The 23,439-nt window shown below is 40.6% G+C and overlaps 1 protein-coding gene across 2 annotated transcripts in view; it reads left to right on the top strand.

Moving 5' to 3' along the window:
* Positions 1-23,439, top strand: part of LOC124802805 (origin recognition complex subunit 5) — a 169,364-nt gene that overhangs the window by 60,196 nt on the left and 85,729 nt on the right. The window contains exons 1-5 of one of the 2 annotated variants that reach the window (XM_047263810.1): positions 10,489-10,686; positions 10,811-11,105; positions 11,270-11,441; positions 11,526-11,635; positions 17,644-17,830. In XM_047263810.1, coding sequence (XP_047119766.1) covers positions 10,818-11,105; positions 11,270-11,441; positions 11,526-11,635; positions 17,644-17,830 — 757 coding nt within the window. In that variant the 5' untranslated portion in view covers positions 10,489-10,686; positions 10,811-10,817. Of the gene's footprint in view, positions 1-10,488; positions 10,687-10,810; positions 11,106-11,269; positions 11,442-11,525; positions 11,636-17,643; positions 17,831-23,439 lie in introns of those variants that run through there. The other variant, XM_047263809.1, reaches the window with a different exon arrangement.

The following is a 23,439-nucleotide window of genomic DNA, read 5'->3' as shown; positions in this document are numbered from 1 at the left end:
TATACATCTGTCTTACCAACTGAGGCCTATAGCCATTGTTTATAGCAATATTCTCAAGTGTGACGAGTTCAGTTTCTACCGCATCTGGTGCAAGAGGGATAGCTGTAACTCGATGAATAGTAGAATGAAAAAAGGCCATCTTATGGGTGTACGGATGGGCTGAGTCTGCAGGTATAATATTGTCAGAAAACATGTTTTTCCGAAAACTATTAAATTCAATGCGGTTGTCAACCACGGTTGAAGTGAGGTCCAAAAAATTTAAGGACCTAGTATCGGATTCTCGCTCCATTTTAAACTGATATTATGGTGAAGCTAATTAAAAATCGAAAGAATATGGTTACATCATTTTGTGAACAATCAATGATTAATAGAATGTCATCAACATATCTTCTGTAAAATTTTATTCTCCTAAGAATCTCTCTATCACTAGCAAAAAAATCAGACTCTAAATAGTTCATAAAAATTCCTGATAAAATCCCAGCTAGGGGGCTTCCCTTAGCCAAACCTGCTGGTTGTAAGTAAAATCTCCCATTAAATGTAAAGTAGTTGTGTTTTAAAACGATCTGTAGCAGCAGCAACAACAACTCATTGACCTCTTTATCCAAAAGTTTTTTATGGTGACGTAAATTGCACTCTAGTATTTGCAGTGTGTGGTCAACTGGTACGTTAGTGTATAAACTTGTTACGTCAAATGATACTAGTTTAGAATCTTCAGAACAAGATACCTCACATAAACTAGTAGCTAAATGAATGGAATTTTTAACAGAATAGTTTTTATTAAAAACGAAATTTTCTTTAATCTTAGTATGCAAGTATTTCGCCAGCTTATGATAGGCACTTCCTATATTGTCAACGATAGGGCGAATTGGGTGATTTAACTTACGAACTTTAAACTGGCTTCTCAATTTAGGGGGCTTGGGATTCATGTTTATTAGCCCCTTCTTTCGGATCTCTCCTATCAAATTTTTAGTATTTTGGATCCCAGTTCTAATTTCTTTTTGGAGAGTAATAGTGGGGTCTTTGTTAAGCATAACTATCCCGTTGTCATTGAAAAAAACTTCAGTCTTGCCTATGTATTCTTGCTTTGTGGATATAACTACGGAGTTTCCCTTATCGACTTTAGTGACAATAGCATCATTTTGTATTAGTTTGCGGTTAATACTCCTAAAAACCTTATTTGTGTTATCTTCTTTATGCGCACTGTGTGCGACCTTACTCATAATTTTGTAGGCCTTATAAGCCAATTGGGTTTGTTTCTCGTTAGGCATTTTGGCATAATCTAGACAGATTTTCAAGTCAACTACTGTGTCTTCTAGAACTTTCAGATTTGCGGTGCTAGGCTGGAAATTAAATTTTAATCCTTTAGAGAGGAGAGACTCCTCTTGGGGCGAAAATACAATTTCTGTCTTATTAATGACATGGTCAAAGAATTTTTTAGGTTCAGCTGTAAAATTAGTGTGAATCATTTTGTTAGCACGTTCCTGCTTCTCAACTAAGTTAGCAATTTTTTTGTCATGTCTGTTGGCAATCTCTTTTATTTGTAGAGCCAACCACTCATTTGCCCTAAACCAAAAAGCATCTATTTTGAAAGTTAAAGTGAACAGAATAAAACTTCGAAATTTCTAAGTACATCATGTATGCTCTTTCATTCAAAATATCTTTCTTGGCATATAAATCGGAGATTCTAGCATTAAATACTTGGTAATGCAGCTTCTTTCTAAGGATTGGCATTTTACGGCAGGATTTACCTATGAAACCATCAATAAAACTTGGGGAGAGGTTGAGCACTCTACACTGTTTAATAAAGTCAATAGCCATGCTTGCCTTAGCTCTTTTCAGAATAACATCTAAGTATCTACTTGCTGCATCTGACACCTCGGCTGGTACGAATTTAAGAACCTTCAACATCGCAGCGCATCAGCAATCTTTGGTTAATATATTGAAAAACTAAAAACCCACCTCGATTGCGAAAAAAGCACCTAGTGGTAAGTGTTAACCCAGGTTTGGGCATAGATAACTACACCTTCTTCAGAACGACAATAAAACCCACAAGTGCCTAAGAAGACCTTTGTCAATCATTAAAAGAACACCATTAAGTTAAATAGTGGTTTTGACTTTGTACATATTTACTGTTTGTGTTTTTCTTTTCATTTTCATTTATAAATGTATAGCTTGGCGTTCTTTTAATCATTCACAAAGGTCTTCTTAGGCACTTGTGGGTTTTATTGTTGTTCTGTAGAGGGTGTAGTTATCTACGCCGAAACCTGGGTTAACACTTAACACTAGGTGCTTTTTTCGCAATTGAGGCGGGTTTTTAGTTTTTAATATATTAACCAACGATTGCTGATGCGCTGCGATGTTGAAGGTTCTCCCAAGACCTGTCAGAGAGGTGCCCTTGTGTCTGACCTTCTTAACCAACTTAACCTCTTCTGCCTTAACGCTGGAGCTCCCACTTTTCTTTCCGACTCCTCGCACACCCAGTCCCATTTGGACCTATCCTTCTACACTGCCCAGTTTGCCCATCATCTTGAGTGGTCCATCCGTTCAGATACCTACTCGAGCAACCATTTCCCATGTGCTATCCGTTTGCTGACTCCTACACCATCTGTGTGCTTGTTCAAATGGTGGCTTAGTAAGGTTGACTGGCAGCTTTACTTCTTACTTGCGATCTTCATAGAACAAGATTTTCCTAGTTGTCATGACCAGTGGAATATCTCACAAACATTATCCTTACTGCTGCTGAACATCCCATTCCTCACATTTCCTCTTTACCACACCATGGCCCAGTCCCTTGGTGGACTGAGGCATGCCTCGAGGCAAATACACGCACGGAGATGTGGTCTCCGCGCTTTTAACAGTCATCCTATAGTGACAAACTTCATTCATTATAAACAAATGTGTGCAAAGTATTGTCGCATTCTTCAAGACAGGAAAAAAGATAGGTGGATTTCATTCACTAGTTCTTTTAACAGCTCCACCCCTTCCTCTGTCATGTGGGCCAACCTCCAACGGCTCCCTGGGACCAAGATCCATTCCCCAGTTTCCAGCCTGACAGTAGCAAATGATGTCCTTGTACATCCTGTTGCTATCTCCAACACCTAGGGCCGCCATTTTGCGGAAGTTTCAGTCTCTTATCACTACCACCCTGCCTTCCTCCATTGGAAACGAGTGGAGGAGGCTCGGGCAATACCCTTCTGTTCTTCAAATCGTAAGTGCTACAATGCTGCCTTTACTATGAGGGAGCTAGATCATTCTCTCGGTTCATCCCGATCCTCCGCCTCAAGGCCAGGTGCCATCCACATTCAGATATTGCAGCACCTTTCTCTTGCAGGCAAGCAGTTTCTGCTTAACACGTACAACCACATTTGGGCAGAGGGCATATTTCCTGGATGTTGGTGTGCAGCCACTGTCATACCCATACTTAAGCCCAGTAAGGACAAAAATCTTCCTTCTAGCTACTGCCCCACCTCTCTTACCAGCTGCTTTTGCTAGGTGATGGAACGTATGTTTTATGCCCCGCTAGTATGGTGGCCAATGTCTCTTTATTGACGAATGAACAATGTGGATTTAGAGTAGGGTGTTCTGCAGTTGACTACTATCTCGTCACTATGTCCACCCATGTCATGAATGGCTTTCGGTGGAAGTCGGAGACTGTGGCCATGTTGTTTGATTTGGAGAAGGGCTATGACACTTGCTGGAGAGCCGGTATCCTGCGTACTCTTCACATGTGGGGATTCTGTGGCAGCCTGCCCTGTTTCCTTCAGGCATTTTTAAAAGATTGAGTTTTCAAGGTGCACATGAGTTCTGCCTTGTTGGACACCTTTTTCCAGGAAAACAGTGTCCCTCAGGGTTCTGTCCTGAGTGTCATCCTCTTTGCTATCGCCATAAACCCTATAATGGCCTGTCTCCTGCTGGACATCTCCAACTCCCTTTTCGTTGACAATTTTGCCATCTATTGCAGTTCTCCATGGACCTGTCTCATTGAGCGGCATCTTCAGCAATGTCTTGATTTTCTTTACTCGTGAAGCATCGAGAATGCCTTTCGCTTTTCCGCTAACAAAACTGCCTGTATGAATTTCTGGTGACGCAATTGGTTTCTCCCACCATCTTTACATTTTGGGCATATTGCCCTTCCATTTGTTGAAACTGTGAAATTCCTGGGGCTCATGCTCGATAGGAAACTCTCTTGGACCTCCCATGTGTCTTACCTTGCAGCACGCGGTACGCAGTTCCTCTATGTCCTGCGTCTCCTCAATGGTACTTCCTGGGGTGAAGATCGAACCACCCTCCTCCATTTGTACCAATCCCTTGTCCATGCGAAACTCGACTGTGGGTTCTTTTTTTACACTTCTGCACGTCCATCCATGTTACGCAGTGTCAACACTATCCACCATCGTGGCATCCGTTTGGCCACAGGCGACTTTTACACTATCCCACTTGAGTGTCTGTATGCTGAAGCTGCTAAACTTCCATTGTCCTACTGTCATGACTTTCTCCTCAGCAGGTATGCATGCTATTTGCCTGCCATGGGTGGCCACCCATCTTATGCCGCCTCCTTCAATGATTCTCTTGATTGCCAGTATGGAGCGAGTCCCTTTTCTCTGTTACTTCCTGGGGTCCACTTTTGGCACTTGCTATGGTGGCTTAACTTCACACTACCTGCACCTTTCCCGGTGGGTGTGAACCCTTCACCGCCTCGGCTTCGTGAATCTTGGCCTTCGTTCATTTCCTAAGGACATTAAACCAGCCTCAGTATATCGCCTTCAGTTTCATGACCTTCGCATGGAACTTCATGAGTACCTTTGTATACACTGATGGCTCTCAGACTGATCGAGGGGTTGGGTGTGCCTTTGTCATTGGCACTCATGTCTTTTGATATCGGCTTCCAGCACACTGCTCAGTATTTACAGCCAAGCTCTTCGCCCTGCATCAGCCATGGAGTACATCCAGCAACACAACCTTTTCAGTTGTGACCTCCACTCAAGACTCGCTCAGTGCCCTTCAAAGTCTGTGTGCTTAGTGCACTGGCTCCAGGAAAACTATCATTTCCTCACTCTTGGTGGAGCCAGTGTGATGTATCTGTGGGTTCCTGGTCATATCGGTCTGCCAGAAATGAGGCTGCTGACGCTGCTGCCAAGGCTGCAGTCATTGTACCTCAGCCTGTGAGTTCCTGTACTCCCTCTGATGATATCTGTGTTGCCGTCTGTCAGGAGTTAATGTCCCTTTGGCATTGTCAGTGGTCCTCGCTTCATGGGAATACGCTCTGTCCAAGCCTCTCCCAGTGGCTTTGACCACTTCCTCTCTGCCCTCCCGCCATGAGGAGGTCATTTTAAGTAGGCTCTTTATTGGGCACTGCCTTTTTAGCCATTTTCATTTGATAATTGGCGCCACCCCACCACTTTGTACACATTATGCCCAAGTTTTAACTGTCCGCCACTTCCTGATGGACTGCCCACTTTTTAACCATTTATGTTCCTGCTTGGGTTTGCCGTCTGATTTATCGGCCATTTTAGCAAATGACCATGTTTTACTTTTTATCCACCAAAGCAATATGGCAAAGGCCATTTAATTTTTAGTTTTGGACCTCTGTTTCTGTATGGTGTCTTTTTTTTGTAGCCCTTTTTTCATGTGCCTGTCTTTAACTGTCTTCTATTATGTCAGTTGGGACTGACATATAGTCATTGTTTAACTCCTCTCTGTCTTCGTGTTCTATAGTTTTGACTTGGATGTGTATGACCCCAGTTGTTGTTTGCTCCCTAAAACAAAACAACAAAAAAACAATATGAAGTCATCACAGTAAGATTGTACATTCCAAACCCAAAGCGCTGCTACCAGTGCCAATATTACAACCATACTTTCATATACTGTCAAAACATGGCCAAATGTTTTCTATGTGGTAGGGATGTTCATGAGGGCAATTGCCTGCCTCCTTTCCCCATGTCAATCACAGTGGCAACCATGTAGCCTCTGTGTATCTCAAAGAGTGGGCCATCCAGGAGATACTGGTGAAGGAAAAAGTGCTGTAAGTTGTTGCTTTCAAATTGTTGGCTAGTCGAAAGCCTTGCATTATACCATCTGGCACTTACAGTACTCCAGAGTGAGATTTTCACTCTGCAGCGGAGTGTGTGCTGATATGAAACTTCCTGGCAGATTAAAACTGTGTGCCCGACCGAGACTTGAAATCGGGACCTTTGCCTTTCGCGGGCAAGTGCTCTTGCCCGCGAAAGGCAAAGGTCCCGAGTTCGAGTCTCGGTCGGGCACACAGTTTTAATCAGCCAGGAAGTTTCACTTACAGTACTGTTCTGGCTACACCTTGCTCAATGAAGGACTCAGTCACGCAGACTTGTGACCTCAAATTCAGCACCGTGGCTGTAAAATTGCATGGTAGCATCCCCGTCTCCATCTCCTCCAGATGTACAACAAGCCAACACATCTTCACCCCCGAGGGCAAAATCGACAGCTACACAACCGACAGGCCAGAAAGGACAGAAGGAATGCTCCTAAGAAAACTTTTTAGATCCATGCAGTCAGCAGACATCTAAGTCTTCATATGCCAATCACAAAGGTTCCAAGAAATCAAGCAAAGACAAACAGTTTTCTCCTTTGCAGACTCAGAGAGCCTTTTCAATGGTGCCGCTGCGTGATGTCCTCACCTGGCCACCCATGTTTTGCCGCTGCACACCACCAACAGTTTTTCTGATCTCGAATCTGCAAGCCAACTGAGTGAGAATGCTGATGCCTCTGTAAATCTCATGGAACAAGTTCCTCAGACTTTACGCCCTGTAGCAGTGAGTCTTTGAAGGCTGGCATTTGCCCTCCCCCTCCTCCCCTCCCCCTCCCCCTCCTCCCCTCCCCTCCCCCTCCTCCCCTCCCAATCATGTCTCTTCTCCAATGGTAAGTTTGTGGCATTAGATCCAACAAGGAGGAATTATGGCTGCTCTTGGGATCACAGCGTCCACTTGTTTTCTGCCTCCAAGGAAACAAAACTGTGTCCTCGTAACCACTTTGACCTCATGCATTTCTTTCCTGCCTACGTTGACCTTCCCACCAAGGACGACATTCCATCTTGGGGGAGGGTGGGGGGGGGGACGTGTGGGGGAGGGTGGGGGGGGGTGTGGGAGTCTTGCTGTTCATCTGGGATGACGTTCTTAGTCAAACCATCTCACTGAACACCTGGCTGCAAACTGTTGTAGTCCGGATTTTCCTTCCTCGTTTCATCTTTTCTCTTTGTAAAATCCACATCTCTCCTAGGGCAGAATTCCTCCAGCTTGTTGGGCACCTCTTCACCACTTTTTGCTGCTCGGCAACTTAAACGTGCCCTTTGACACTCTTCCAGAACCTGTCTGAAATGTGCTCTCTTGGCTGACATTCTCAATCAATTCAACCTCATCTGTCTTAACACTGGAGCCCCCACATTCCTTTCAGATGCCACCCATACCTGTTCCTATGTGGTCCTTTCAGTCCGCACTGCCCAGCTTGCAGTCATCTCGAGTGGTAAGTTCTCTCTGACATGTACTCAAGTGACCATTTCCCATGTGCTATCCATTTGCTGACTCCTACCCCACCTATGTGTAAACCCAATAGGCAGCTTTCTAAGGCCAACTGCCTCCCTGGGGAATTTCAATGAATAAAATTTTGCCTGTCGGGATGACCAGGTAGCATACCTTACAAATGTTATCTTTACCGCCACAGAACGTTCCATTACTCACACTTCATATTTACCACTCGGTGTCCTGGTCCCTTAGTGGACCGAGCCGTGCCGCAACACATTTTTGTGCGTAGATGTGCTCTCCACGTTTTTAACCATCGTCCTATGATGGTGAACTGCATTTGTTATAAACAGTTGCATGCACAGTGTCATCACATTCTTCAGGATAGCAAAAAAGGTATCTGGATTTCATTTAAAACAGTTCTTTTGACAGTTCCACTCCCTCTTCTGTTATGTGGGCCAACCACCAACGGCTCTCTCTGACCAATTTCCATTCTCCAGTTTCTGGCCTGACTGCAGCAGATGGTCATTGTGGGTCCCATTGCTATCTTCAATGTATGTTTTCTGTCTGAGTTATCAGCTGTTTTAGCAACTGACATATCGCATTTTACTTTTTATCCATCATAGCAATATGGCAAAGGACATTTAATCTTCTGTTCAGGACCTCTATTATCTGTACGGTGTATTTTTTTGACCTTCCTCCAAGAGAAAGTCCCTGTTTTTAGCTCTTTCTTCCCTCAGTTGGGCTTAACACACAATCACTGTTAACTTCTGTTCTGTTTCATATTAATGTTCTAAGGTTCGGACAGGGTGCATCTTGTTCAATGGTTTCACATCCTCCCATGACATGTCGATAGTGTGTCTTTGCATGAACCAGTTGTTTTAGGTGGTCCTCATAGGTAATCCAGAGGGTTGCAGTTGCCATGTAATTGTTTGTCACTTACTTAGCTGTCCGGGTAAGTCCTTGCATTGCACCTCACAGTATTACAAAAGGTACTGGAGCTGCAACAAGTAGAAAAACAGAAAATACAAGCTGCCTCTTATTTGCAGTGGCACATTCTATCGACAGTCGGGATTAAAGTTCGATATAAAGTACAACCACCAGATGATGTGCTGAGAGAAATTATGTGGCTACCAGGAAATCAAAGTAGCTTTCAGTGGACATATTTATCTTAAAGTGCCATTGGTGGCTAGTCTAAATTGTAGTGGGAGCATTGTCATTGTGAATTCTATTCCAAATGTCTGTAAATAAGGCTGAATGTTCAACCAACAGATTGGCATTTTGTTTTAAAGTTCTCCCACAGTTGGTGACTGGCAGGCAGTGGAACCTACAGATATTGAAAAAAGTATGGTTTTATGAACTGCCTTTGAAGCATCCTCCATCTGTCAGTATGAAAAGCACAGCATTCTATGATGATATGATGTATTCTCGAAACTAAGATCTTCATCAGCTGTCTGTACCATGCAGTTTTCCTCCTTGAGCTTATGGATCGTAGATAGTCATCCATTTGTAAAGCTTGGAATAACAATTGGATGGAGAGATTGGATTGCTAATCTCCATATAGATGAGGTGTTGAATCACAGATGGGCACAATGACAAAGACCGATAATATATTAAAGCTTACAGACAAATTTTTTCTCCTGCAGTAGTGCGTGCACGCACTATTTGGGAGCCTTTTTCATTGTGTCCATCTGCTATTCATAGATCAACTAGAGAAGAAAAAGTTTATGAGTCTACATATGTATCTAATGTCCATTGCACTATGGATGCATGGAACAACAAACATCAAACTTAAGGAACACATGTGCAGCTCACATATATTGCCACCAGGGTAAGTAGGTTACTAGCAATTCACCATATGTACTAGATATGCTGTTGGCTGGGGTTTATCAGTTGCCAAAATTTTATTTTTCATAATTCGTATTGAAGATAACTCTCAGATGTTGCATTCAAAAGATCATGCTTCACATTCTAAGCCATGTTCCTCGTCATTTATTTCCACCTCTTTATGTGTGACATCTTCGTATTTCTGTGCATGTGAAAGCCATCAAGAGGCATACCTATCATCTTTCTGTCCCTGTTCTGTCTCAGTAAACATGGTTTGCTTTGGTGTCTATACCTACGACAGTCAAACTTTTGTGACACAAAACTGAGCAGCAGAAGCACCAACATCCCAAAAACTTCATACCCTGCCAGTACACACCATTCCTCCTGTCCAGAAACGTGTTAGCTGTCTCTGTCTTTTCAGAAACACACACTGTGACACAAAAAGGACCCAGAGAACACTTCATTCCTCTGTATTAGCAAATCAACACCAAGGCTACAATGGCAGTAGAATGTTACCCAAAGATTTCCTCCTTATGACGTCCTCCTCCTTCTCCTCCCCCCCCCCCCCCCTTTTCTGTATTTCTCAACCTTCCGCCTTCCTTCTTGAGAGATATTGAATAATAAATTAGAGAAATATACTTAAAAACATTTTAGTGTGTTGGCTTATGGACAGCCTGATTGGTTACTGATATAGTTATGAGGTCTTTATTCAGGAGTAAAAGAGACCACTCACCAAATTGTGAAAGTGTGGAGTTATCAACAGGCACACACAATGGCATGATGCTTTGCTATCTTTTGAAAAAGGACCTTTGATGAGCGAGAGTGATCTGGAGTACAGGAGGAATTGGGTATAGGTAGTCAGAGGCTTGGAGGGAGACAGCTGGTGTGCAGGATAGGAATGCAGGAGAGAGGGGTGGTAGATATATGAGCTAGACATTCAACGTGTGCGCACTGGACTGAATGACATGCATTGGTCGGTGAAGATGACGTGGGAGTGTGGACTGGAAGAGGGTGTCAGGACAGAGGAAGTGGGAAACTGTTGGGCAGAGGGTTTGGGGATAGTGGGTTAACGGACATTGAGACTAGGAAGATTACAGGAGTGAAGGATGTGTTGTTCCAAGGATAATTTCCATCTGTGTGGTTAATTGTGATGGCCACTTATTCCGGTGGGCAGTTGGTTGGGGGTCATGTCCACACAAAATGTTGTCCAGAACTCGAAGCATATTACAGAGTCCCACAAGTCACATGAGTCCCACAAGTCACATGTGACCACATTGGTTGGGACTGGTGGTTGTGATTGTGGTGGTTGTGGTTGTGGTGGGTGTGCATGTGCGTGTGGGTGTTAACAAAGGTGATAAGGAAAACAAAAGTAAGTTATTTGCATTCTGCCAGAACTTTTCTCATTATAGTTTTGAGATCTGTTTATTTTAACTATTGCCACTAAAACTAAACTTATTTTCTGTTTTTATTGCCATGTGTATGTTAATTTTCAGGGATGTGATGAAGTCACAATTTAAGAAAAGCAGTAAGAAAAACAAAGCAAAAGTTGCAAAAGATGTTGGCCCATTGTGTCCCACCTTTGACAAGGAAGAATGGGAAAATGATTTTGCAGCATTTCCGGAAGGACTTGGGGGTACTGATCATGTTGATCCACTAGTTATGCTACAAGAAAGCGAACGGCTTCAGCATATTTCAGAAGAATGTGAATGTGAAGTAGAACAAGAGTTAACAAAGAATATACTCTGTAGACAAGATGAAATTAGAAGAATTTTAGGTCTCATAGGCCAGGTTAGTCCACTATTAGCAAACTGTCATGGGAGATAAATTTATTTTGTCTTTTCATTTGCAGTCTTTACATCTATATAAGTTGTTTTCCTTGTTAAATGTACACAAACCTATAATTGCACATTTTTTTCTGTAAGTATGTTTTTAAATGCATTGTTAATTTTCAGTGTAAAAATCAGTTACCCCAAAGCATATTTATTTATGGACATTCTGGAACAGGAAAGTCATTTGTACTGCAAAACATACTCGACAAGCTGAAATATAGACATGTTGTCATTGATTGTGTCCAATGTTATATGCCAAAATTACTGTACATGAGCATTCTGAATGCTGTTGCAGGTATTCGAAACTTATTAGCTGACAGTACTTGCAAAAGTTAATTTTTAGTTAGGTATCAACTACCAATTGTCTTTTCTCTTACAGAACATCATATGACTGTTGATAATAACTATGAACCATATGCATCTTGTGACAATATTTTGGACTTTACTTTAAATCTCAAGGCAGCAATGAAGTGCAACAGTTTTATTATTGTAAGTATTTATTTTGTGGACTTATTTGATGATCTCTTTCACTATTGTTTTTCTTATCTATAAACAATTAAATATAGTGGTCATTAGTTCCTTTTCATTACATTTGACTAGAGCACTTATAAAATGCTTTTGTATCGTTCTTTTTATTCACTGTTCGTGTTCACACTGTATGCTCACCCCATCGCACTCAGATTTGTTTGTCTATCAAATATGTTAAATTGATGGTAGTCACATTCAGATTAAGTCTCATCTGAGTCCACAGTGTTGAAGTATTTTGCCAGAATTACCACCACTGAAAGTCAGTATCTAATTTTCCAGATCAACAGAATTATCAGTGAGACAAGTGTTCTGTTCCACCAATGAAAAAGCAGATGACTGTTCCTCCTCCATGTGGGAAATGGATTCAGCATTATTTATGGCTCATGATAAATCGTCTTCTCATGGTAGGCTGGACTACAGCATGATGCAGCAGCCCACAGGGAGAAGTAAAGAAATACTTCTCAACCTTTTTAGCTTGATCTGAGAGAAATAGGACAATTTTATGACTCTTGGAGGGAAGCCATTTTAATATCCTCTTCAATACCTGGGGGTGCACCCTACATGTGCAAATAGTTATCACTATGTTGTCTTCACTAACTCTGAGAGAAAGCTTTGGAGCAATGTTCACACACTGCCCTGGTGAATTTTGGAGTGCAGGTGGCTCCTTAGTCACTTCCAGTATGGGTTCAGAAGATACTCAGCAAGCACTGATAATGTAATGCTATAATGCCGCTGGAGGTGGCTATACAACAGGCTTCCACTTACCAGCATTACTTACTAGGTATTCTTTTTAGTCTTGAGAAGGCTTATGATACTACTTGGTGGCATATTAGCCTTGGACAGCTCCAAGAATGGGGCGTCCAGGGAAGTCTACCAGTATTCCTACAATCCCTCCTTTCCTCTGTTGTTTTAAATACTCAGACAGCAGTATGTCATCCTCTTCTTTCGAACAAGATGTACCTCAAGTGTGTGTTAAGTGTGACAACGTTTAGAATTGTGATTAACAGTAACATGTCCACAGTTAATGGGTCCAGCCCAGTGCTCCCTGTGTGGACAACTTTTCTGTTCATAGATCATCTGCTATTCTCGCAAGCACCTCACACCAGCTGCAGCTGACAATCAGAAGTAAGGTGGAATGGGCATATAAAACTTGTTTTAAATTTTTGACTGAGAAAACTAACTATGTATGTCTTTCTTGACCATTTGTACTCTGGTTTTAATTTTTATTAAATTTTATGACCATAATTTTTGACAGAAAGCTTACTTGGCTGCCACACTTGAGGTCTTTGAAAGTAAGGTTTTTTGAAATGCTGAATATTTTTAAAATGTAATGGCTGCAGGACTTGGCAGAAGACTGAATGTATCCACTTTAGTTTTATTGATCCGTTCTTCAATCCCACCTCAACTATGGATGTATGATATATGGGTTATCAAAAGACTCACTCTGAAATGTATGGATTGGGCAGTGACTCCTCGTGACAGCACCAAGAATACAAAATGTGTTCCTACCCCCTGTTGGAGGCAGGTCATCCTATTGGTGACACACTTTTACAATCTTTCTAACATCTGTTAGTGAATAACACAGTCTTATGGATATGTACTCCATTAGTACAAAGGTTTTTCTTGTAGAAATAGTTGTGGAAGATACTGATATTTATGATAAGGTTGCAATAAAAGCCGACATTAACTTAAGAGGCCCGAGTTATTTTTAAATTGATGTTTAAAAATGAATGCACTCGAAATGAAAGTCCATTGTTTTAATGTACCTCAAAAAAATAAAAAAATCCAGGTTTTCAGTGTGGTATGCACAATTACTTTGAAACAAGGGGCCAGTTCCCTGTTTTTAGATTGGAGCACTGTGATATTGAAGTCATTGGAGCAGATGAGATGTCACCAAAGCATAAAGTTTCTCATCTGCTCTGATCTGCCCTACACACATTGCAGGGCAGCAGAGAAAACAATCCATATAGTACAGGACAAACTGCTCCCTCCTTCAACCCTAGAAGAAACATGTATCATTATGCTGGGCACCAGAGCATGCAGGATTTCGAGGAAATGAGCTAGCAGATGTAGTGGATAATGTGGCCTGCAGGGAGCTTAATGTGAGGCAATATACTATTCTCCAGCATGGTGTCATCTTCCTATTGAGCCGAAAAGCAATGAAGCTGTGGGAGGAGGAGTGGCAGGCAGTGAGGAGGAAAATAAGATGCAGTCATTAAAGACACCCATCTGGTCTGGGCATACGTCATACTGGTCACTCAGATGGAATGAAGTCGCCCTGATCTACGAAACAGCACCCTGTCCATTAAATCCTGTCTTCAAACTTCAGTGGGAGGCTCCTCCAGTATGTGGTGCTTGTACTGTACAAACTACAATGTACTACATTTTAACAAAGTAGCTGATTAGAGAGAGAGAGAGAGAGAGAGAGAGAGAGAGAGAGAGAGAGAGAGAGAGAGAGCGCCACTGAGTTCATAGATATTAATGACGTTTATCGCAGGATAAAAGTGCACATGACAAAAAACCACATGCTATTGAATTGGTGTAGAAACGAGAACAGCATTCCTTGAGCATTTGTGTGAAATATAACTGTCTCTGCACTGTGCACAAGCTATTGAAACTATTTTGTTCATGACCCTGTTTAGTACTATCTACTTCTAGACAATCTCTCCTCTCCCCACCCCACCCCACCCCCCACCCCACCCTCCCACCCCACCCCCCTTCCCGCATCCCCTCATAGTTCTCTCCACATAGTGGTGCGATGTTACTTTGTATTTGCAACTGGTTAGTTTACAGGCACCACCATTGTATTTAGACTATCTTTAAAGATCTATTAAATGCAAACATGCAGTTTTTAATCACTCTTTAACTTTAGGTAGGGGACGCTTTTCTGGCCCCAAAATATTTAGGTACAATTTTGGTTTTCATATCTGTTAAGTATACATTACTTGAACATATGAGAGATGCTAAGCAAAGCAGTAAGCATTGTAAAACCACCCTTGGTGCAACTCTTCGGTTGCTTACAATATGTTTATTTGAGCTGTCATGGCTTCATCATAGGTACAGAGTATTTGGTTTTGAAAGACTATCCTGTGTGAAAATCATAACATTCATTGTTACGTGGAGTATGGAATCTGTTAGGTGATCTTTATAAAAGACCACCGCTTTGCCAATAATTGGCATTTCACAGTGACTCTTCATAATCAGTCAAATACGTGAAGTTTTCTGTGTTTGACAATCATTTCCCATTGGCATCCAAGAAGCGTCAGTCAGTGGAACAAGCTTACACAAATAACTTGCAAAGAAAAGTACACTTAGGCTTCATGCATGCTGTCACATTTGCACTTCTGAATCAAATTATGATCTTATAATTATAAATCTGGTGCCATTTCATGATCTGCTTATATGTATCTCCCTCCACAAAATGCCAGACAAGTTTTGAGGTGTGGCCATAAAGCTTGTTTCATTGGGTTTAACAAAGAGGAATAACTTGGTAATTTACATTGTGGACCAGTCACATACCCAGCTGTACTGGCTGCACAAGTTTTATCATTTTGGTCCTCCATTGACTTCTATTGAAGTACTGATCAGAGACTACACATTTTTTTTTTTTTTTTTTTCCAAGCAAAAATCCTTGTGTAATTTCCTGATGAGCTTGTTGTCACTTCTGGAGGCTACACGCCAAAGTATGACACTGCACTGTAGTTAAGTGACATAGGTATTTCCAATGAGGGCAAAATAACATGAAATATGACTCAAAGAAATGACAGTTCATCTTTAATAGAGGAAACAAAACTTGCTGTAAAAGTTGAGACACTGATTTATATGAAATCTATGATGTAGAAGATAGTCATTACCTATGAGTAGGTTTTAAAAATAACTCACAAGATCTCAACCCAGTGGGTATCCCACTTGCTAACATTTGGAGAAAAATATGAGCTGAAAGAAAGTAGGACCCAAAAATGTTGCAGCTGATCCTGTTGACTTTAAGGTATTTCATTGATATGGCTGAATGTTGGCTATAAAATTATGAAACTGAGATGTGGAGCAGAACAGACTATGGATGCACTCAGAAATACCACTGCCAAAGTATCTGAAGAACCACACACTGTGTCTTATAGAATAGAAAACTGCTGGAAAATATTAAAAGATTTTCATGGCTACAGTGAGGGAGGTTATGAATCAAAATTATTGCAGGAAGCTGGCCAAGTGAGATGGCAGGACAGCGATACACTGGCAGATTCTTAAGGGCAAACAGTGAGCTTTTCAGAATATGAAATTTTGTCCTGTCTTTCTTATTCACCCAGCTTGGCTATCATTGTTTTCTTTCTCTGGTTTTCAGAGCATTGTCTAACACAATGGAGTGGTATGAAACATTATCCACTACTATTCCAGGATTTGGGGAAATATTTTATAGCAGCAAATTGGAAACCATTGGAGCATTCATTTCCTTGTGATAATCACCTTCCTTTCAGGAACAAAACAGCAATAAACAGTTTGGAATGAAGCTGAGCTGGCATGAAGGACAATTATCCTGCCATTCTTTGCTATTAAAGCTTTCATTGTTATTTTGGCTGTGCGGTCTGTCCTACCTCTTGGCAATGTGACACACATTAACCCCACATCTCGTAAAGTCACACGATGGTGTCAAATGAAAACTTCTGACAGCATGCAAATAATGGCATCTCCAGGCCACTATATCACTTCTCCCAATTGTAAACTTTAGATACAAAAACAATTTGTACCAGAAAAAGAGCTCATGACGACATTTTCAAAGAGATGACTCATTTCCATAAACAGTTCTTTGAGTATAACAGGAGGCTAGTTTATTGTAGGGTACTCCTTGCAGTGATGATAGCCATACATGTCTGAGTGTTGCAACCTGTTGTAATGTGTTCACCTTGGTAATCCATCTATCATAACTTCATTTCTTGTCCAGTGTTTCCAGGAGAGTATGACCTGGTAATGCTTAGTTGTTCTCATCTTCCTCCTTTCCAACCTGCAACACCATAGACTTATGAATATCTGTCCACAACTCACTATATATCTAAAATCGTACTCCTGCTGTTGCACTCCAGTTCAGAGCACTCATGCACAAACAAATTTATGGCTGTCTCTGTGGATTGTAATTCCCCTTCCAACCTTCGATATCACTGAAGCTGGCAAACATGTTCCTGGACAACCTCTTTTGTGGCAGACCTCACCTAGACATATCACACTGCTGCTAAAACATCACTAATATGATAACACTATTTCACAGCAACAGCTTTAAAACACTATGCTTCACAACAAGAACAAAGGAACACAGAAGCAGCTGTTGTTCACCAGCACATGGTACTGTGCACTGACTGGGTGACAACAGGCTGCAGTATACTTGCCAGCCTATTCATGGTGTGGAAGGGAAACAGGCTCGTCATTGGTGTTAGCTGAGCAATGGCTTCATGTCCCCTCCAATGGTATAACTATCAAGTTATAAGTTATTTTCAAAGAACAGTATTTCTAGTGTTTCTCCAAAAAGCCCACTACCCTGCCCCTTGTTTTCCTGTGTAGGACCAAGCCTTTGCCCCTCCATATCCCATATAGATACCGTCTATCATCATTCCCCTCCCTCTGCTGTTACTACATCTCCACAACCATCCACTTCCTGCTCCAAACCACCCACTCCCATTGTGGGTTACAGCACTAGAAGCAAAAACACACACACACACACACACACACACACACACACACACACACACACTCTCACTCTCTCTCTCTCTCTCTCTCTCTCTCTCTCTCTCTCTCTCTCTGCATGTGTGTGTGTGTGTGTGTGTGTGTGTGTGTTTCGCACTTCCAAGACACACATTTACACACATTTTTATATATTTGTCTCCATGATCTCATCCTGTGTTTCTAGTTAATAATATAGTATTTTATGATGTAGTAATATAGACATCTGTTAGCTTTACTTTTTTTTAATAAACTGTTTGCAGGTCCTCGATAAATGCGAAAGGTTGCGTGATATGTCAAAAACCATATTGCCAGCTTTTAATCGTTTGAAGCAGTTGACTGGCTTGAATGTGTGTGTTATTTTTTTGAGCAATATTATTCCTGAAAAATTCCACTCAGCAAAAGGATACTTTGAAACAATTCCAGTACATTTCAAGCAGTATACTAAAGGTAGGGGTCTGTGAAATTGACCTTGAATCTCGTAAGTGATAATTTGAAGTAACTAAATTTGTTGTAGTAATAATCATAGTTGTAACATTATTACTGCACCCATTCACACCATATTTATTATCCCATTTTGCATAATTTAAAATAAGAATTTAACTTCCCATTATTGCTCTCTCATTTTATATTCTTTTTGCCTCATTTTGTATCCTAGTAAATCTAGTTTCTAAACTGTTACTTATGACTGCATTTTTAACTTTTCAAGGGCTCATCTTTAAACAAAATCCCGTATCTCTTCTAAACTGAATCCATCTCCTTATTAACAATTTCTCTGCTTATCATTGCAGCAGTCACTTTTTTAATACTGTTTGCGTCATTCCTTTCTAATTTTTGGTTTTTCGTATCCCACAATTCTGTCTTGCATCAGTCCAAGCATGAATCCTTGCACATTCTACCTAGATCATTAAACTGACCTTCACCCTTCCGAAAAAATTCAGTCTAACTTGTCCTAAAATCTTGTCTTGCACTTGATGTCCTTCCCAGTGGACTTACTATTGAAATTTGGTTTCTCTGGCTGCCACACATACTCCACACAAACCTCCATGATTTCCATCACTCTCTGTCTCCACTCTGGTCTTTCCATCCAAACTTTGACCATAATGAATGGCATCTGCTCATTTAGCAAAATTATTTTGCTCACTGGCAGTAATTTAATGCATCCCATTTCTGTGACTGACTGTTGCCCTTGGGAGATCACTGTTCATGCATCTAAATCAATGCAAGAACAGATATAACTTCTGTTATGTGCAACACCACAGGGTTAGCAGTCTCTGGGCTCAACATTAAATTTGACAATTGCTTGCTTTTGAGTGCATGCCAGCACAACATTAGTTGAAGAGGAATCTGCAGATGTGGTCAGTCATGAACACCTGGTTGAAGTATTCAAAAGGTAGCAAAGTAGTTTTGTGAGCTGCATGGTCAAATGTTGGAAGAATATAGAATAATAATGTGCATGTAAGGAATGTCATCCAAGATTGAACCATTCATGGAAATTGAAGTTTTATTCAAATTGTGTGGTATGATATATATTTTTTTTAATAACTCAGTGCTAACTTTTGATAAAATATATGCTAAACAATCATTGATATGTCAGTGAACCTAAAGGAACACCATCAAATTGATTATCAGATAATGCTAAGGATGAAACAATCCATAATTGACAAGCAGAGGAGTAATTATCATTTAATGAACAGGTGAGAGGAGGTTCACAATCTCTAGTAGCTGGAACAATATTATGAATAGCATCTGAGGCAGCTGTTTGCTCTACTTATGTCTTATTCGTGCCTGAGAGTACCTCTACTCGAGTAAGAACCAATTTAAGTGCCTGGATGGTTCCTTTGGAAAGGACATGACTGGCTAACTTCCCCATCTGAGCTTGTGGGTTGACTGTAATGACCTTACCTTCAGTGGGATGCTTAAAATCTGTCTTCTTTCCTTCAAAAAATCTTGCTTATACAGAAGTCTGTCACAGAAGACCCCACTTTTAGCTCCAAATCCATGTTTAATCATGCTGAGGTAATGAATAACCTGCTTCCCATTACTCACTTGCTTAATTGGAAGTGCACCCCCCCCCCCTCTCTCTCTCTCTCTCTCTCTCTCTCTCTCTCTCTCTCTCTCTCTCTCTCTCACACACACACACACACAAAAACGCATTTGCAAGTTTACTGATCTGACTGAACGGTTGTCCTGTAAGACATTGTCTCCTCTCAGCGTCCTGTTAATAGTCACTAAGTGCTATGAGTAAATTTTAAATAATGTTTCACAGTACCAACTAATTAGATTTCAAAGTTTATTCACATTTGTACATTTATTTTCCCAGTCTTTTCTGACAATGATGATCGGCTTCTGCATAGCATTCTCACACTTGTAATAATACACATCAGTATACTGACAAGAACTGTGAAGAGTGTAAAGTACACAAACAAGAGGCAATAATACATTGTCCATAGTCAATAAAGAGTGAAATCTCACATAGAAAGCATAATTTGTTCCAGAATCTTACTCTCAGTGTGTGACATTTGTTAAGTGAAATAATTTATCCATATAAATTAATGGAAAATATGGTAATGTGTTCCATGCAGAAAAAGTACTAAAAGTTTTATCTTATCCATGTCATGTATTCAAAGAAAATTATACATACAGTATTATGTACTTTATTATTCACGATACATAACTAATTCCTTTTTACTAGGAAGCTATCTATAGTCATTGGTTTCCGCTGATGATGCAACACGTGGCGAAAATGTAACACAGAATTAATGTCAGATAAATTTGTAGCGTTTGTAGCCACTGCTTTATTGGGGTGATGGTTTTCACTGTATGATGCAACCGATTTCCATGCTTTCAGCATTTCTCTTATTGCGCGAGAAGATTGCTGCTTTGCCTCCTCCTCCTCCTCCTCCTCTGCTGAAGAACTCATCTCCACAACTTCCTGCTTTGAAACACAGTGAAACTCCATAAGCTCTTCAGTGATCATTTCTTGGCTGTGATCTTCCACAAGCTCAAAGATATCATTGTTATCCACTTCTAATCCCATGCTCTTGGTCAAAGACACAATCTCATTGACCGCACGCTCCACAGGCAGTGACTCAAATGTCTATCACATTCGACAATGCACTCTGGCCAAAGCTTCTTCCAAGCAGAATTGAGAGTTCTCATGGTAACCCCTTCCCATGCCTTTTCGGTCATCTTGACGCAGGCAACGATATTGAAGGGATGTTTCCAAAACTCCAAGAGTGAGACTGGTAGCTTCAGTCAGCTCAAAGCAATGCTCAAAGAATGCTTTAGCGTAGAGTTTCTTAAAGTTAGATATAAACTGCTGGTCTACATATACCGTGACATCCGTTGTGTTGTTGTATTGTAAGGTGCCACATATACCATTTGTATACGTATACATATACGTGTATGTCGTCGTCGTCATTTCTTCTTTCCCTCGTCGATATCAGAGGATGAGAAATGTTTATGTTTGTGTTTACACATTTGTTGTCAACAACATACAACTACACAGCCACAGTATCTCCTGATACCGGAATGGTTAGCTTAATATAGTATAAAGATAGTGGGTTTCGATGCAGAGTTATTTAAATGTGATATTATTTTTCACTTAACCTTTGAGACTTTAAGAACCAGCTGCTCTTAATCAGGCCCAAAACTTGACTTGTAATAAGAGCACTTGCGAGCAGTCTGTCACAATATTTATAATACATAAGGCTCTACACCACTATAAGAAAATATGACTGTTCTTGAAATAACAAAATATACGAATAAACTTCTTTATATTTTTCCTTTTTATTTAATCAAATGTTTATTTCCCACCCACAAATCATCCATACCTTGATGTAAATGTGTGCATGAAAAATAGTACACTGTTTCTGTAGAGTGTAAACGTGTGCATGAAAAATAGTACACTGTTTCTGCAGAGTGTAAATGTGTGCATGAAAAATAGTACACTGTTTCTGCTGATAACCACGTATGAGCTTTTGGTTTGCTAGGCTACTTCAATCAACAGGATTTATATTGGATTTTGAAAATGATCTTTCTATCCAAACTTACATCCTCCACAGTGGCTCATCAAATATTCTACCCTTTCGCGATAATTAAGAATTCGCGTAAATTGTATTTTCGTGAGCTTAAAGCAAACCATCGGCGGCGCAAAAGCAGTCTTGATACCGCAACACACTCGCAATGCTTACTAGCATGTCATGAAATTGACCTGCATACATCTACAACCAATTTCTAGGTCATAATTCGTCCTACACGATTGTGTGCAATTGAACCCTGTCCAATCAATTATTTCTGGAATCGTAATCACTGATCCCAACACTGACCGTCCATAAACACACAATTAACACCTTTTTTTTTCTTTTTTTTTCTAAGAGTAAACAAATGACTTCACGTCATCTACATAGTTATTAAAATATTATTCCAAATGATCTCAAACATTTATCATCATTATATTTTAACGGAAGTCAGATAAAAATATGATTTATTATCAGAAAGTAACACATAACAGATCACAAATCACACGTAACTAAATGACAGCTTTGTATAGCATCTGGACTTAATCACGTAAAACTATATGAAGAAATTCCCCAAATCTCAATTTCTCCATACCAACTGACAGATACAAATAAGATATTCGAGACCTCATAGAGCAATCCCGACCTGTAATGCTATACACAGACTGGAGTGGTGTTGGGAGGCAGAAATTGGATTTTGATGCACTGAAATTCTTCAAGAAGGTGGTCTTGTAGACCTGGAGAATGCTCAGGAGTGTTGTCTGTAACAAGCAAGAAGTGGAGAGGCAGATTCATCTGAGACAAATATTTTTCAGTGAAAGACCAAACACTTCATTGATCCAGTTACAAAAAAGATCATGTGTCACCCAAGCCTTGTTGTTGGACCCTCACCTCACATTTAACCTGCTCTTCTTGACTTTACCACTTGTTGACAGCTCATAGAGTTTCTGAATGGTAAGCAAGCTAGTAATTTTAAAATCACCACTTGCATTGGCACAGAATAGCAGTGCAAGATGGTCTTTCATTGGCTTGTGACCAGGTAATGCTTTCTCCTCTGCTGTTATAAAGGTACACTTCAGCATCTTTTTCCAGAATAGACCCATCTATCACTATTAAAAACCTGTTGCAGCATCTAACCCTCAGAATCTAATGAGGTTCTCTGCTGCCGCTTTGTCAGAGCTGGCTGCTTCACCATGTCTCACAATGCTGTGGATGCCAGTTCTTCTCTTAAACTTCTCGAACCACCCAGGGTTTCCCTCAAAACACTTCTTTGGCTGCTGGTGAACCGGTCGTCTTCTTAATTGTGTTTAGCAAAATACATTCTTGCCTTCTCACAAATGATGTTCTCGTTAAGTGTCGTCTTGCAATTGCTTGTCACTTATCCATATAAGGAGCAACCTTTATGCATCATCCAGAATACGAAACCGTTGTTGAGATACTCTTGTCACTCTCTTTGAGGCAACTATCACCTCAATCTTGTCCTTGTACCTGAGGATAGTGCAAAGAGTTGATTGTATGTGCATGCTAAATCAGCAACACTCACACCACGTTAGAGTTTTTCAGTGATTTTTATTTCATTTGTAGGGTTACTTTCTTTCTGTTATGGTCATCTTCTTGTGGCTTTATCTTCGGGGACATTTCTACAGAAGAATTTAAAATTTGCACACCAAAAAACGCTGTGTGAACACAAGTTAAAAAAGAAAGTATGATCACAAGGTGCGCTAAAATGGTAGCAGAAATAGTGCTCAACCCAGACTACAGTACGTACTAAATACATTGTCCATATGCTGCTGCTGACAATGAAAGTTGTTCATATTGTTGAAAGTTTCCATCGAAGCACACAAACAGCTGGTGATGTCGCACTAAATCATCACCACTCATTATTCGAAACATCACTCTTTAAGAGAGTAATTTTTTTACAATTTGTTTTGTTTGTTATGCAAATTGAACATTATGGGAGCTGCTCATTAAGTGAGGTTCTGTATCCAGTTAAAACTTTACATGAGTCAGTGTCTATTACTGTTACCTAGTGCATAC

This window comes from Schistocerca piceifrons, chromosome 6 (genome assembly GCF_021461385.2).
Source record: "Schistocerca piceifrons isolate TAMUIC-IGC-003096 chromosome 6, iqSchPice1.1, whole genome shotgun sequence".
Classification (NCBI taxonomy): Eukaryota; Metazoa; Arthropoda; class Insecta; order Orthoptera; family Acrididae; genus Schistocerca; species Schistocerca piceifrons.
Note: the sequence above shows the minus strand (reverse complement) of the source record. Positions and strands in the feature narration are given on the sequence as shown.